Below are 13,427 nucleotides of genomic sequence, written 5' to 3'. Positions count from 1 at the left end.
AAATTTTTATTTAATTTTCACTCGGTGAAACTTTTATGTCATTTTTTCGTGATTTAATTTTTTATCGGTGATTCTTTTAATAATTGAAATATAGTCTCGATACTATATTTAATTTTGATATTATATTTTAAACATAAAGTAATTGACATACAATCACATTTCATGTTTAAATTCGTATAAAGGAAGAGATTGTTTTCAAATATATGCATTGTAAAATTTTATCAACGTCATGTAGGATAATATCTTTACTTATACGTTTTTCACTTTATGTTTAATTTTATATTCTTATTTTTTATTTGAATTAATCCTTCGTTGACATACTGGGTGTGAATCACCCACAAAATTATTTTCATCTCTGAAACTCAATTGTCTTTTATTTTATATTGTAGAACAAAAATACAATGTTTATAAAGAAAATTCTGTTTTTTTAATTCCCAAAACAGCCTACATTTAATATGCAAAATAAATACCCTTTATCCAAAACCAACTTACAAACTCATTTTTTTCCCAAGTATCATATTTGAACAATTCTGTAAATTTTTAACTTTTAATATTGAATTTTTTAAAAGTACAATTTTTCAAAGATTTTATTTTGTTTTCATTGAACTCAAGAATTTTTTTTACAAAAACTATAATGAAATTTCAATCAAAAACTATTTGAATGTATTCTACAGCCCTTGAAATTGACCCATAATTTTTTTTCATATTGATTGGATTTTTTAAATAAGAATGTCAGTTGTTTAAACATTGCTCTGGGTGTGAGCCATCCAGTGTATCAAAAAGCGATCGAAAAAACAAGTGTGCCAACGAAGGGTTACATTTTATCGAAATATATTTTAAATTTTCTTGATAAAAATCGGTATTTTCAATTTGTAATTTCAAGTTCTGAAAGTTGCAAGTTCTTCTAAAAAAAAAAAAATAATTTAAAAAATGATACGCTTAAATAATAAATTAGCTTCTTGTAACATCAGACATGTTTTTATTTATGTGCAAACTACTCCCTTTTGCCAACGGCAGCTAAATTGCTCCGCGATATAAAACCTTTCTGCTGATTGTTCCTTTTATCGGATAGGGTATCGATTACCATGAAGGGTGAACTTACGGATCGACCGCGCGCCAACAACGAAAGGGATCCAAACAATTACTTGTAGGAAGTAACACACGGCCGTAAATTTCTCCGACTTTGCGATAGTACTTTAGTCGATTTATCTTTCCTCCAGCGATAGTCTGGAATATCTATGATTGACGATTGGAATTCCTGGAATCTACCCACGTTCTACCCGGGAAAACTCGCTTCGAGCCAAGAGACTCGATTCTCGGAGGTCGTGATTTTCCGGAGCGTCTTCCACTCAACTTTCTCTGCCGTCCCTCAATTTACAACGTCTTTACAAAATTGTACCTGAAGTGGGGTACACGCACATTGAGCGACAGTTCCAGTACATACTGCTTTTTCCAGACAAATTCCAATCTTTCTGTTATTATTGTACTCGAGTCTGTGCACATTTTATTGTAAAAATAGAGAAAGATAGAGAGAGAGAGAGAGAGAGAGAGAGAGAGAGAGAGAGAGAGAGGAGTAGAAAATAAAGTAAAATGTAAATAGTTGAACTTTGCACTCAAATGTTTAAATTTTGGAATTTAAACATTTTACATAAAATGTCAATATATTAAGGGATTAATGTATTTGCTTAGAGTTTTCTGTTTAGATTTACTTTAGAAACTTAATTATTTAATAATATTATTTGACTGTCTACTTACACACGATTAATCCATATTATTTGCACAAGATTTGCACACGTTTTATGCTGAAATTATGCAAAGCTACGTCACACATTAGCAACAACGATAAAGCAAATAAAAGGAATTTCTTGTTCGTTGTCGTGATGGTAAATTTCGATTTCAAGAATTTTCCACGGAAATCTGTCGTTTCGTTCCGGAAGTTGAACCGCTTGGATGGAATTTGCACGGCGCGAAGCGAAACGAAACGAAGTTATGGCTCATCCCCGGATCCTAAATACCCGGCAATCCTTTCTAATTCCGTCCGAAAAGTTACCATACCATCTCGCCTCGCACCTTCGCTAACTCGGGCGAAGTCGCAAAAATTTCATAAGAAATAATGAAAGCACGACACAGAGAAGGCTTCTACAAATATAATTAACCCCGACGGTGACTTTTATATGTACCGTGGGAACGAGTCTCCTGCCGCCACGATTCGTCCTCGTATTTTCGCAGATTTAAAAGGTAGCTGCGGGGTTGTATCACCATACATTCAACGCGAATTTGTCTCTGCAGAAATTATTAATAATAAGTTTAGCAATCTTCAGCTCTTATTAAAAAACGGTAAATTGCCATGGAAAAATACTATTAACGTATTTTGAATTGTCAATGATTTCTCTCTCGTACGAGTAATGACAAAAACTGATGTGTTATTTTATTTATAATGAATTAAATTATTAATAAGAATTACAAATATTAAAAAAAATTTTTTTTATGTTTTACAAATTTTGTAAAATCATATAAAACAAATAATTAATTAAATGGGGATCGAGTTTTAAACAAAAAATGTGAAAGTATAATTATTGATATAATTATTATTTATAACGGTTTGATACATAAAAATTAAATTTTAATTACATTATGTAATTATTGTATATAATTATATATAGATTATATTACCCATATACAATATTGTGTATTTGTATATATTATTAATTAGTATTCACGAGTTTAAATATTCTGTAATGGAGAAAGATCTTAAATGTCGCCACTAATATGATAATTGAATCTATATGATGCAAATGATCCCTTTTCTCTCGATAAATTCGATTACTGGGTCTTTATTAACCGGCATCACATTCTGTTCCTTTTCCAGAGGACGAGAGCGCCGTGGTGCAGGGTGTCGTTACACAAGATGGTCTCTTCGACGGCAGTGTCGTGACCAGATTCGAGGAGTATTACATCGAGCCAACGAGCAGGTATTTGAATAAAAATGAAGACACGTCGCCGCCCTATCACAGCATAGCTTATCGTACTTCCGATGTTACCACCCCGCCACATCCATTACCCTGTGCCAGTCATCAGCTGCATCAAGAGAGATCTCTTCGCGATTCCTTCGATAGGTGAGTTCTATCTTGCGCTCTTGAATTTCTGAGCGATGATTATCGATGTAGAGACGAAAGTATAAATCGCTTCCCGGATCGTATAATGGGTTTTAAAATTCACAGATTTTTTTATGCTATTTGCACAACGTTTTCTTTATCAAACCATATAGAAATATCGATTCTATTGCTAAGAAAAGTGATTACAATTTACCTTTTTGTTTAGCTTGTAAGAAACGGTTATTTTTAACAAAGAATATTTTCTTGGTAATAGTCTTAAAATATACTTATTACAAATTAAAAAAAAAAAACATTATTATGTATTCCAAGTAAAGAATTTATTTATTTTTTTTTTTTTTGAAGAATATTATAAAATTTTATTATATATAATAAGAAAATAAAATTTGTATTAATTTAATAATCTTGATTAAAATATTAAATTTACTAAAATACAGAATATATTTGAAAAAATTTGATGCTTGTGATAAATTTAAAAACAAATTTGTGAATATATGAACATTTGAAGCACTTTTGAAACAAATCATATTTAGATACAGTGGCGTATTATCATATTTAGATTTCAGAATGCGTTATATAACGTGAACTATATGCTAATATGTGTTAATATCTTTATAAATGCACTCTGAATACGTCCAATATGTATAGTTTTCTGTCTACTTTTATCGTTTTTAGTTTAACGATGATGTCAAAGCGATTATTCGCGAATTTTTTGTCTTATCTTATATGATAGACTTAAAACTTGAATTGTGGTAATATATAATTTTTTTGTCGATAGGCATGCATTTATATTTAAAGTAATTTTCTAGAATGCATTTAATTTATTTGAGGTCGTTTTTAAACATTAGGATGCGACAGACTTTGTTTTATGATCATATTGAGACAATTTTTCGTAAAATATTTTATATATATATATACTTGTATAATTCATACACTGATAAAAAATGCTGTTGATTCCATTAAAGTCTATATTACGGGCTGTCACTAACCTAAGTGATTAATTCATGTACATTTTTATTGACATAAAGGCATAAATTATTATTTCAATAATCGAAGCCTTTATGCCAATAAAAATATACATGAATTAATTACTTATGTTAGTGACAGCTCGTAATATAGACTTTAATTGAATTAACAGCATTTTTTCTCAGTATATATTTTATAATTAACTTAAGTATTATTTATGATAAATATAACTGATGAAATGGCTACGCTCTTATTAAGATATTCTTTTAAGTGCTTATGTTCTCTCGTCTATTTTCTACTTTATGAAAATACATTTGCGAAGAAAATGATAAAAGAGCATATTGTTGGCAAACGCGGTATAATTTAGACACGTGTAGAGGAAATTCCCGCCGGCCGGGATTATCATATATTATGCGTTCTATGTCAGTCTTCATATGGCGGACTTTAAATGTAAATTTAAACTTCGCGATGTCTGTTCCTTTAGATATAGATACAACAATTCTCAGGCATTCTATGAGCCTCTGCTCGGCGAGCACGTTGCTCTCTACTCCAGGGAAAACAATGCGAGAGTGTTAACGTTAGAAACGAATAATGACGTCGAGTACACGGACGCGTAAGTATTTTGCATTTCGAATAAAAAAAAATCTCGAATCTTTTTCCTGATTAATGTACGCAAGCAAATATATTTTATCATACATTGCGCTATTTTTCAAAGCGTAGGAAAGTTTAAATTAGGTCGTACCAGTATAAAAAATTTCAAATATTTATTTAAAGAGCAAAAGAATAAAAATAATCAATTTCGTTTTTAAAAAAACTGGACGTATATTTAAATGTTTCTTTATGTTACAATGTGTCCTTTCTCCTCACATTAATTTTTTATTTTTTAATTTAAAGAAACGTGTGTTCTGTTTTTCTGAGAGAAAAGAAGAAATTGATTAAAAGTTATTGATTAAAGTTACTTATTTGATGACGGGAAAGACAATAAGTAACACGGAAGAGACGACGGTTTACTCTAAATTCTAGTAGCTTTGTCTCTCTTCTGGGTCAATTCTCGTGTCAATTATTAGTGAAGTACCGGCAACGTATGTGCCACGGTCGACAAACCAAGCACAAGTTAAAATAGAATTTGGAGGAGTTTGGAAGTCTGTGAGGAACATGGCGTTTTTCATCGAACAATAAAAGCGACCTTATTTCTCGCTCCCGTTCGCAGCGTGAGCGGCAGAGATAGGATCGCGAGGCATCTACACAAGCGCGCGACGGTAGATCCCCGGAAAACTACCTGCATGCTCTACTTGCAAGCCGACCATCAGTTTTTCGCGCGATACGGCACGGAGGAAGCTTGTATCGAGGTGATGACGAGGCACGTGCAAAGAGTCAACTCCATCTACAAACACACAGGTGGGTGTTCTTCCTCGCGGCGATATACCGCGCGCACGGAGCACGGTGAGAGATGATCTAACAATTTTCACCACGAGTCTTGAAAACGGACGTAGCGAAGACCGAGGGGGGGGGGGAAAAAAGTCGGGAAAATTGAAAACTACTTGAGGGAAACGTGAAAAACGTCAGGAAAATCTAATTTAAAATGACCAGAGAATATCGAGGATGCGAGGAAAAAAGCAAAAAAATTCAGAGACTTTTAAGGAATGCCAGGGAAACTTTACGGGAATTATGAAAATTTTCTGCAATTTTACAATTTCTACCGTGGTTGATGATATTACGGGGAAGAATTATTTATTCGAGTTTTATTTGTTGATATTTAAATTTATATTTATTTATGTTTTAATTGAGCGCAATTAAGCATTATGTTTACACAGAAAAAAATACGAAAGAAAGTAATAAATTAGTTTTCTTTGTATGTCATTGTACGTGTGTAAGTCAATTTTTTTTGTTTTTTTCATTTATAGTTTTGGCACACTCTAGTAAAAGCGATGAAATATTATTAGATGAAACTTGTGAAAACCGTTTGAAAAGCAAATAATTAGCAAACATATAACGAGGAAGTAAAGTAAAATGCAGTTTTCGAATATTATCCATGTGAATAACTCAGTTTAATGTTACTTAAATCCAGTAATATTCAATTTAATTCAAGAAACATTGTAAAATATATAATATAATTAATTTCCATCCAGTGGAAAATGAAATTCTAAAAAATATTGAATCTCGTATTTTTGTTTCGCACAAAGAGGATACAGCGTAATTTTGTGACTGTTAAACGAGTAGTAAAATATAATTAAGAAAAATAAATGTGTATGTACATATTTTTATAATACAAATATATGTAACATTTTTTATTCGTAATCAATACGAGATATGTTTTTAATGTTTCTCACGATATTAATATTAATTTAAAATCTTTCGATAAAATGGTTTTATTACTTGATATCATTGTAAAACATATACTGATCTACTTATTTGTATATACAGTATTTTCATTACCGTACTGTTCCATTATGTATAACACACACTGAGTTCTAAATTACACGCGAATTACTCTATTTGGACCAGAGAACGGTAATCACATGGGAATCGTCAATGTGAGGCGCAAGAAACAGGACTAGAATAATGCACGAGTTTACGTGAATTATTTAGTTCTGATGAATATGCAATTAAAGAAACAACTAGTGTTTGAACATTATGTCTCTTTTCAGATTTCAATCAAGATGGGCGGCCGGATAACATCAGTTTCATGATTAAACGCGTCAAGGTGCACAGCGAGGATGCATTGAGAGATCCTCATTATCGTTTTCCGGGCAATTATGGAGTGGAGAAATATTTAGAGCTCTTTTCAGGTAAAGACCAAAGGCGTTGCCGTTCTTTGTTAATAACCCGCAATACGGTGTAATGTCGATACGTCAATATACGCGAACGAGGGGATTGTACTGTACTAATACATTGATGTTTGCCTTGTTATAGAGGAGGATTATGACGCATTCTGTCTGGCTTATATGTTCACGTATCGGGATTTCGAGATGGGAACTCTGGGTTTGGCATGGACAGGCGATCTCAAGAATGCTGGCGGCGTATGTGAGAAGAACGGGGTATGTGTAGCGAAATATATTAGTAGACCTTTATAAAAGAAAAGTTGATTATATTTTTTATAAATATATAAATAGTATGATAACAACTCTAAATTTTAAAGAGAATTAACTATATTAAATTAGACTTTTAAAAAAATTACAACAATTTATTTATCTTTGTACTTTTAACATTATATATCCAAAGCATATCTCACTCATGGTGATCAGCTGATCTACTCCAATGAAAATTGATTTCTTGTTGCACGATTTTTTTCGTGACCGTTGGAACGTAAATTGTTGCGAATATGAAGTTTGACGAAAAATAATTATTGAAATAATGTTACAGCATTATCGCGGCAGCATGAAGTCATTAAACACCGGCATAGTGACCCTATTAAATTACGGGAAGCACGTACCGCCTGCGGTCTCTCACGTTACTTTGGCTCACGAGATCGGCCACAACTTCGGCTCACCGGTACGTACACTTCCGTTAGTTACGTTCAGAACGGCGTGTTCCACATTCCGTGGTCTTGTTATACAATGTTGTCCCGTCAATAAACGAATGATGCGCATGTCGTACATCTCATTGTTCTTTTGCGTTCAGCACGATCCGGAACAATGTACACCAGGCGGGGAGGATGGCAACTTTATAATGTTCGCTCGTGCTACCAGCGGGGACAAGCGTAACAACAATCGCTTCAGTCCATGTAGCCTGAATGCCATAAATCCTGTGCTCAACAGCAAGGCACGTTCTCCAAAGGGATGCTTCACCGGTGAGTTTTATACAGTGGGAGCAATGGTGAACGCAATATATCGTGATGTCGTAGAGACGAAATTGATCGAACCAGCTCCTATCTGCTTGTCCAATTATTCTACTCTCGTTTGCTCTAACCCTGACGGTACTCTGCATTGTTTATTGTAGAACCGCAAGTATCGTTGTGCGGCAACGGCGTGGTGGAGGAGGGCGAGGAGTGCGATTGCGGCTGGGAGGAGGATTGCAGGGACTCGTGCTGCTATCCCCAGCGCCGTTATCCGCCGCCCGAGGAGACTCCGTGCACTCTCACACCGCGTGCGGTGTGCAGTCCTAGTCAAGTATGTATGACGCTTGTAAAAAATGCGAGTTGGACTGTACTGTCGAGGGAATTTTAGGACGGCTTTCCCTTCTCAAAATTTAACTCAAAGCCGCGCTTGCGCTTTTTCAATCTTTAATATTAAATGCTAAGTGTTCAAGCGTCTAAATTTTTCAAACGTTTGCTTGTCCAGTTGTATATTTAAAGGTTCATTCAATTGTTTAAATATTCAAATAGCGGAATGCATATATAAATGTAGTCATATTTTAATCAATTTTTTATGAAGCTATTATATCTTTAATATTTAATAAAATTTCTGTTACACAAAATTGGGCGTATTTATAATGCGACAAGTAATGTATTTAATAATTGACATGTAGTATTTCATGTAAAAGATATTGAGATTCGCTCGTATATATTCATCGCTCGTTGTTCATTTATTTTGCCGAAAAATGTTAATTAATTTAAGCAGTATCCTATGAAATTTACTTTAGGTAATTTACTCACAGACATACATAACGTAATTACGCGGCGCATCGTGCGTATGACGTGATGTAATTTCAACGGCTCTATTTGCTTTTCTTTTCAGGGTCCGTGCTGTACCAGCGAATGTAATCTCCGTTTCGGAGACAAGTGCAGAGATGACAACGGCTGTCGCGATGCGAGCTTCTGTGACGGTCGTTCTCCGTACTGTCCACCATCTATTAACAAGCCTAATAAGACCATCTGTAACCGTGAGCTGGTTTGCTTCATGGGGGTAAATATTAATCCCATTAAAAACTACACACGTACTTTCTCATTAAATGAACAAATATGATCTCATGCGCGAAACTTGTGTTTCAACAGGAGTGCACTGGCAGCATTTGCCTAGCATACGGACTGGAATCTTGCCAATGCATACCAGGCCCGAACGATCCACCGACGAAGGCTTGCGAGTTATGTTGTCGACTTCCCGGGGAAAATCAACCATGCTTGTACATTTAACTTGTATTATTTTATCGATCGATTTGCGTAAAAATTTATTAAATTCAATCTTTTTTTTTTCGTAGATCGTCTTTCGATTGGAATTCTCCACCGTATGATATTCCCGATATGTTCTCAAAGCCAGGAACTCCGTGTAATGATTATAACGGTTACTGTGATGTCTTTCAAAAATGTCGCGAGGTAAGTAGAACTTGAATATGGAGGGTAGTGCGAGTAGTAGATAGTAACGCTAATTAAAATATTTTATTCAGGTCGATCCAAGCGGTCCATTAGCAACTTTAAGGAAGCTCTTATTATCCGACGAGAGCCTCGCCACTTTTAGACGGTGGGTCGCTGAACATTGGTATGCAGCCGCTCTGATAATTTTAGCGGCGATATCGTTACTGGTACGTATAAAAAATTAGATTTTCTCTAAAAATAATGTATTCAAAAATTATTTATTTTTAAAATTAAAATTTAGATTTCTAATTTTTCTTGTTGTTTAATAATTTATTATTTTTAATCAATAAATAGTTCGATGAGATTGTTATCTGTAAAATAAACGTGTTTTTGTAAAAATAAGCGCAAGAAAACAGTCAGTTCACATATTTATATATATTAAAAATGTTTATTATCAGAAACGGCTAAGGAAAAGAGAAAAATGCAATGAGAGTAAGTGTAGGGATATATAAAAAGTAGGTCATTACTAATAATATATAATAATGCGTGTGTTTTTGTTACAAAATTGAGAATTAATTGCTTTTTACAAAAATTCTAACATTATATTATTATGCCTTTCTCTACATACCTACATTTGATTAAAGTATTGCGTAGAAGCAAACATTCTTGTAGTTGCTAGATATTATAATCTTTAATTAAAGCTTTGCATAAAATAATAATTTGAATTTCCTTTGTAAATTATATAGTTTTTATTATTAAATAGTACGCGTATAAATATGTAAAGAAACATATTTATTTATATACGATAATAGTATCTTATTGATTCATATTTATAAATTATTATTAATTATTGATGAATTAATTAAATGAAAATTCATTTACGAGCATATAAAGATTTTTTTTCTTCTTTTAGGTGGCAAGCATGAGATTACTGGGCAAGCGACCGGACTTGAAGCTAAAGTCTGTCACGATTATCCATAGTTCTACGACGGAAACGGTACGGCTTCCGCCGGAAGGTACGGAAGGAGTAACGGTGCATCCACCGGCGGTACGTGCCAAACTTCCTCTTAGCAGAAAGGTCAGAGAGAAGAGGTGTCATCGCAAACATAAAGATAGTGGCCACACCGACAAGTCTAATAATAAGGTAAAATTAATTTAAAAAGAATTAGAAAATAAACTATTTTTTAATCATTTAAGTATTAATATGATATTAAGTATTAATTTAATATTTATATTTTCGAGTTTAAATACTTAAAATAAATTTTTCGTTTGTATTTAAAGGACGCCAAAAAGAAACAAAACCAACAAAAGAGATTGTCTACCGGACAGGTCGACGATTTTGCGCGAAAGAGACCGGCTGAAGTTTTGGCTGCTGTAACGCAGGAGAATAAACGGAAGAAGATTACATCTGTTAGAGATAAAGGACAAGGTACTAGCAATAATCCAGGCGGCGGAAGCAGCGGTGATAACGATAAGAGGAAGCGTAAAAAGCAACATAGAAAGGAGGTAATTGATTACTCGGCAATTCAAGCGGATAAGGAACCGGAAACGAACGCCGATCCTAAGAGTAAAGTGCGTTCTTGGTTATTGGCATCTTCGCAATGTCGACCGGAAACCGGTGCACGGACCAATGTCAACGGTATGCCGAAAAGTAAATCGACCCCGGTGGGTCTAACAGCCAGTGGAGGGGTGGTGGGGTCCAGAATGCTAGTGTCAAGACAGGCATTAACGTCCGCGCGACGTCCTGGAGCGGAGACTGGAAGAGCGGAACTAAAGAACTCGTCGAATTCCCTTGCCAGGAAGGAACGGGCGAGGCTTCAGGTGGTATATAAGCCGCCATTTAGGTTCAGCGTGAAGCTGCGCAAGTCCGACAAGGTGGCGCAAGCACCGGCCACGGCCGTGAATCATACGAACGCGAATAGCAGAACGGCGAAGCTACCGAGAACTGGAGTGTTGCTGCGAACAGCCAAGAGGAAGGACCGAGTCAGAATAGGCAGAGCACGACAGATAGCCCCTACCGGCATCGGAAACAGTGGTGGCGATCTGCCGGAACCGGCCAACTCCGACTTGCACACCGTACCATCCGATTTGGAAGTTTTGCTGTCCGAGAGCGAGTTTCTCTTCTCGGATACGTGACCATGGATAATGAACGTATTTGAGTTTGTTTCGAGTCGCGTAGCGACTAAGTAGCTCTTGCATATTTTTATCCCTTATATCCGTGTGCGAGAATAGATAATACTTTAGGATGCGCGAAATGATAGATAAGTTTCGCGTTGAATTGTTAGCTCATGCGTGGAAGAATCCCGTCCGAGAACGTGGAAGGGAAGACTCGCTTAGTTGATTTGTTGCCCGATTTACCGAACGTTCTAATTCGTTTTTCCTTCAACTATTTGCCGCTCTGTGCACATGTCGAAAAGATGTGCTGCATTAATTCTCGTCATTCTTCCTTTTCGCATCTCTAGAGTGGAGCGATAGTGCGGTGACCAATCATACGTTTGCGAACATTCGCGCTGTCCTCGACGATGCTACTCACGCGCGATTGCGATGAACGGAATTTGCGCTTTGATGACGAACGTATGGGATGCGCCGACGCTAGTTTTTCGACGATCAAGCCAGTTTTCTTCTTCCAAAGAAAGGGGCCAAATCCACTGTTCAAAGTGCGACTGGTGTAAACGCCGCAAGTATATAAATATTGATATACTTATCTAATATTTCCCGGAGCTAAGCAAATTACGATTCGTTTTCGATGGTAGCTTTAAATTTTCAGGGATCAGTGCGCAACATTAATCTCAAAATGCAACGCGGTATTTTGGGATGTCGAAAGTAATGCTTTATCTTAAAAGTCTCTTTACACTGTGCCTGTGCTGTTACTCTCTGTACCCTCTTTTTTGACGCTTAGAAAAAATTACGTCTGTATTGCGTAATTTTCAATTAAATGACGATATATCGGTTCTAAGAGGATGACAAAAGGTTAATTGCGTCGACAGCCTTGATTGACTAACTTTTATTAGTCGCTCCCTTTGAAATTATAGCCCTAGTTATAATGTAGTCGTAATAGATACTACGTTACAGTCGTTGCTATGATACGGCTATAAAATACTCTATATTTTAATCCTAACTGTAACATAGCTATTACGTACTTATATTATGGCCCTAGCTATAATATAGCTAAATTACATTATAATTGTAACATTATATCTTTAGCTATGATATAATTAACATGTAATTCTATATTATAGCTACTGTTATAATGTAACATATTAGCTACAGTGTTTATTCGTAGCTAGGGCTATTGTATCGACGCAGAGGAACAAAACTTAGCATACCACGATCAGAACTGGCCTGACGTTAATGGGAACCGTGAAACGGTCAGGCAGTTCCGAACAGATCGTCGGGAGGTTTTCTTGTTTCTTCGCCACCCGATCTGCCTGTAACGTTATAATATTATAGCGTTATTATTCACTCGTGGTTCCTATTGTCGACAATTCCTAATTACATCTCCTGAAGCATCTTATCGGATATACTTTGCATCTTTATGGACGTCCGCGAGAATTGTGAGACGAACCGACAGATTGCTTATATTTTTAAGATTGTACAAAATATTTTCATTAACATCCATTACGCCGAATTTTAGCGACACCGACTTTTTAACTGATTTCAGTTGCTCGTGGTTGTTAACAGAGAACGTGCTGTTTCTTCTATTTCATACTTAATCTTCAAATCCAATCTGGTGCTATTATTTAGTACTTACGCCTTTTTACATATCGAATTGTATTTCTGAGAGTATCTTCCATTTAATTGTAATGCTTCACCGCTCAGACATTCCTATTCATTCTGCAAAAGATGAGTCGATCAATTAGATTCGATAGATAATTGCTTTTTCATATTTAAATTTCTTTTACAAAGAAATCTTCGCGAAAAACATCCGCATAATATACTATGTATATTTTATTATACCATGTATATTTTATACTGTGTATATTTTATTCTATTATACAGGGGGATTCTATTATATAGTGTTCTAAATTCATATACTTGTATATACATTTACAAAACAGATTTCTATCGATTCTACTTAATTACCATTCTTTTGCAACGCATTGTCGAATGTGTTTGTC

The 13,427-nt window shown here is 35.0% G+C and overlaps 1 protein-coding gene across 1 annotated transcript in view; it reads left to right on the top strand.

The window, feature by feature from the left end:
* The window catches only part of LOC108753777 (disintegrin and metalloproteinase domain-containing protein 10), a 69,495-nt gene extending 56,367 nt beyond the window's left edge, over positions 1 to 13,128 (top strand). The window contains exons 5-18 of the mRNA XM_018495667.1: positions 2,870 to 3,116; positions 4,564 to 4,692; positions 5,290 to 5,477; positions 6,728 to 6,868; positions 6,993 to 7,117; positions 7,443 to 7,571; positions 7,701 to 7,869; positions 8,019 to 8,188; positions 8,756 to 8,923; positions 9,013 to 9,140; positions 9,216 to 9,330; positions 9,402 to 9,536; positions 10,223 to 10,453; positions 10,591 to 13,128. Coding sequence (XP_018351169.1) covers positions 2,870 to 3,116; positions 4,564 to 4,692; positions 5,290 to 5,477; positions 6,728 to 6,868; positions 6,993 to 7,117; positions 7,443 to 7,571; positions 7,701 to 7,869; positions 8,019 to 8,188; positions 8,756 to 8,923; positions 9,013 to 9,140; positions 9,216 to 9,330; positions 9,402 to 9,536; positions 10,223 to 10,453; positions 10,591 to 11,445 — 2,930 coding nt within the window. The 3' untranslated portion in view covers positions 11,446 to 13,128. The remainder of the gene's footprint in view (positions 1 to 2,869; positions 3,117 to 4,563; positions 4,693 to 5,289; positions 5,478 to 6,727; positions 6,869 to 6,992; positions 7,118 to 7,442; positions 7,572 to 7,700; positions 7,870 to 8,018; positions 8,189 to 8,755; positions 8,924 to 9,012; positions 9,141 to 9,215; positions 9,331 to 9,401; positions 9,537 to 10,222; positions 10,454 to 10,590) is intronic.
* The last annotated feature ends 299 nt before the right edge of the window (positions 13,129 to 13,427 follow it).

Source organism: Trachymyrmex septentrionalis, unplaced genomic scaffold (assembly GCF_001594115.1).
Source record: "Trachymyrmex septentrionalis isolate Tsep2-gDNA-1 unplaced genomic scaffold, Tsep1.0 scaffold71, whole genome shotgun sequence".
NCBI lineage: Eukaryota > Metazoa > Arthropoda > Insecta > Hymenoptera > Formicidae > Trachymyrmex > Trachymyrmex septentrionalis.
The sequence above is the reverse complement of the archived record's forward strand: the minus strand, read 5'-3'. Positions and strand labels throughout refer to the sequence as shown.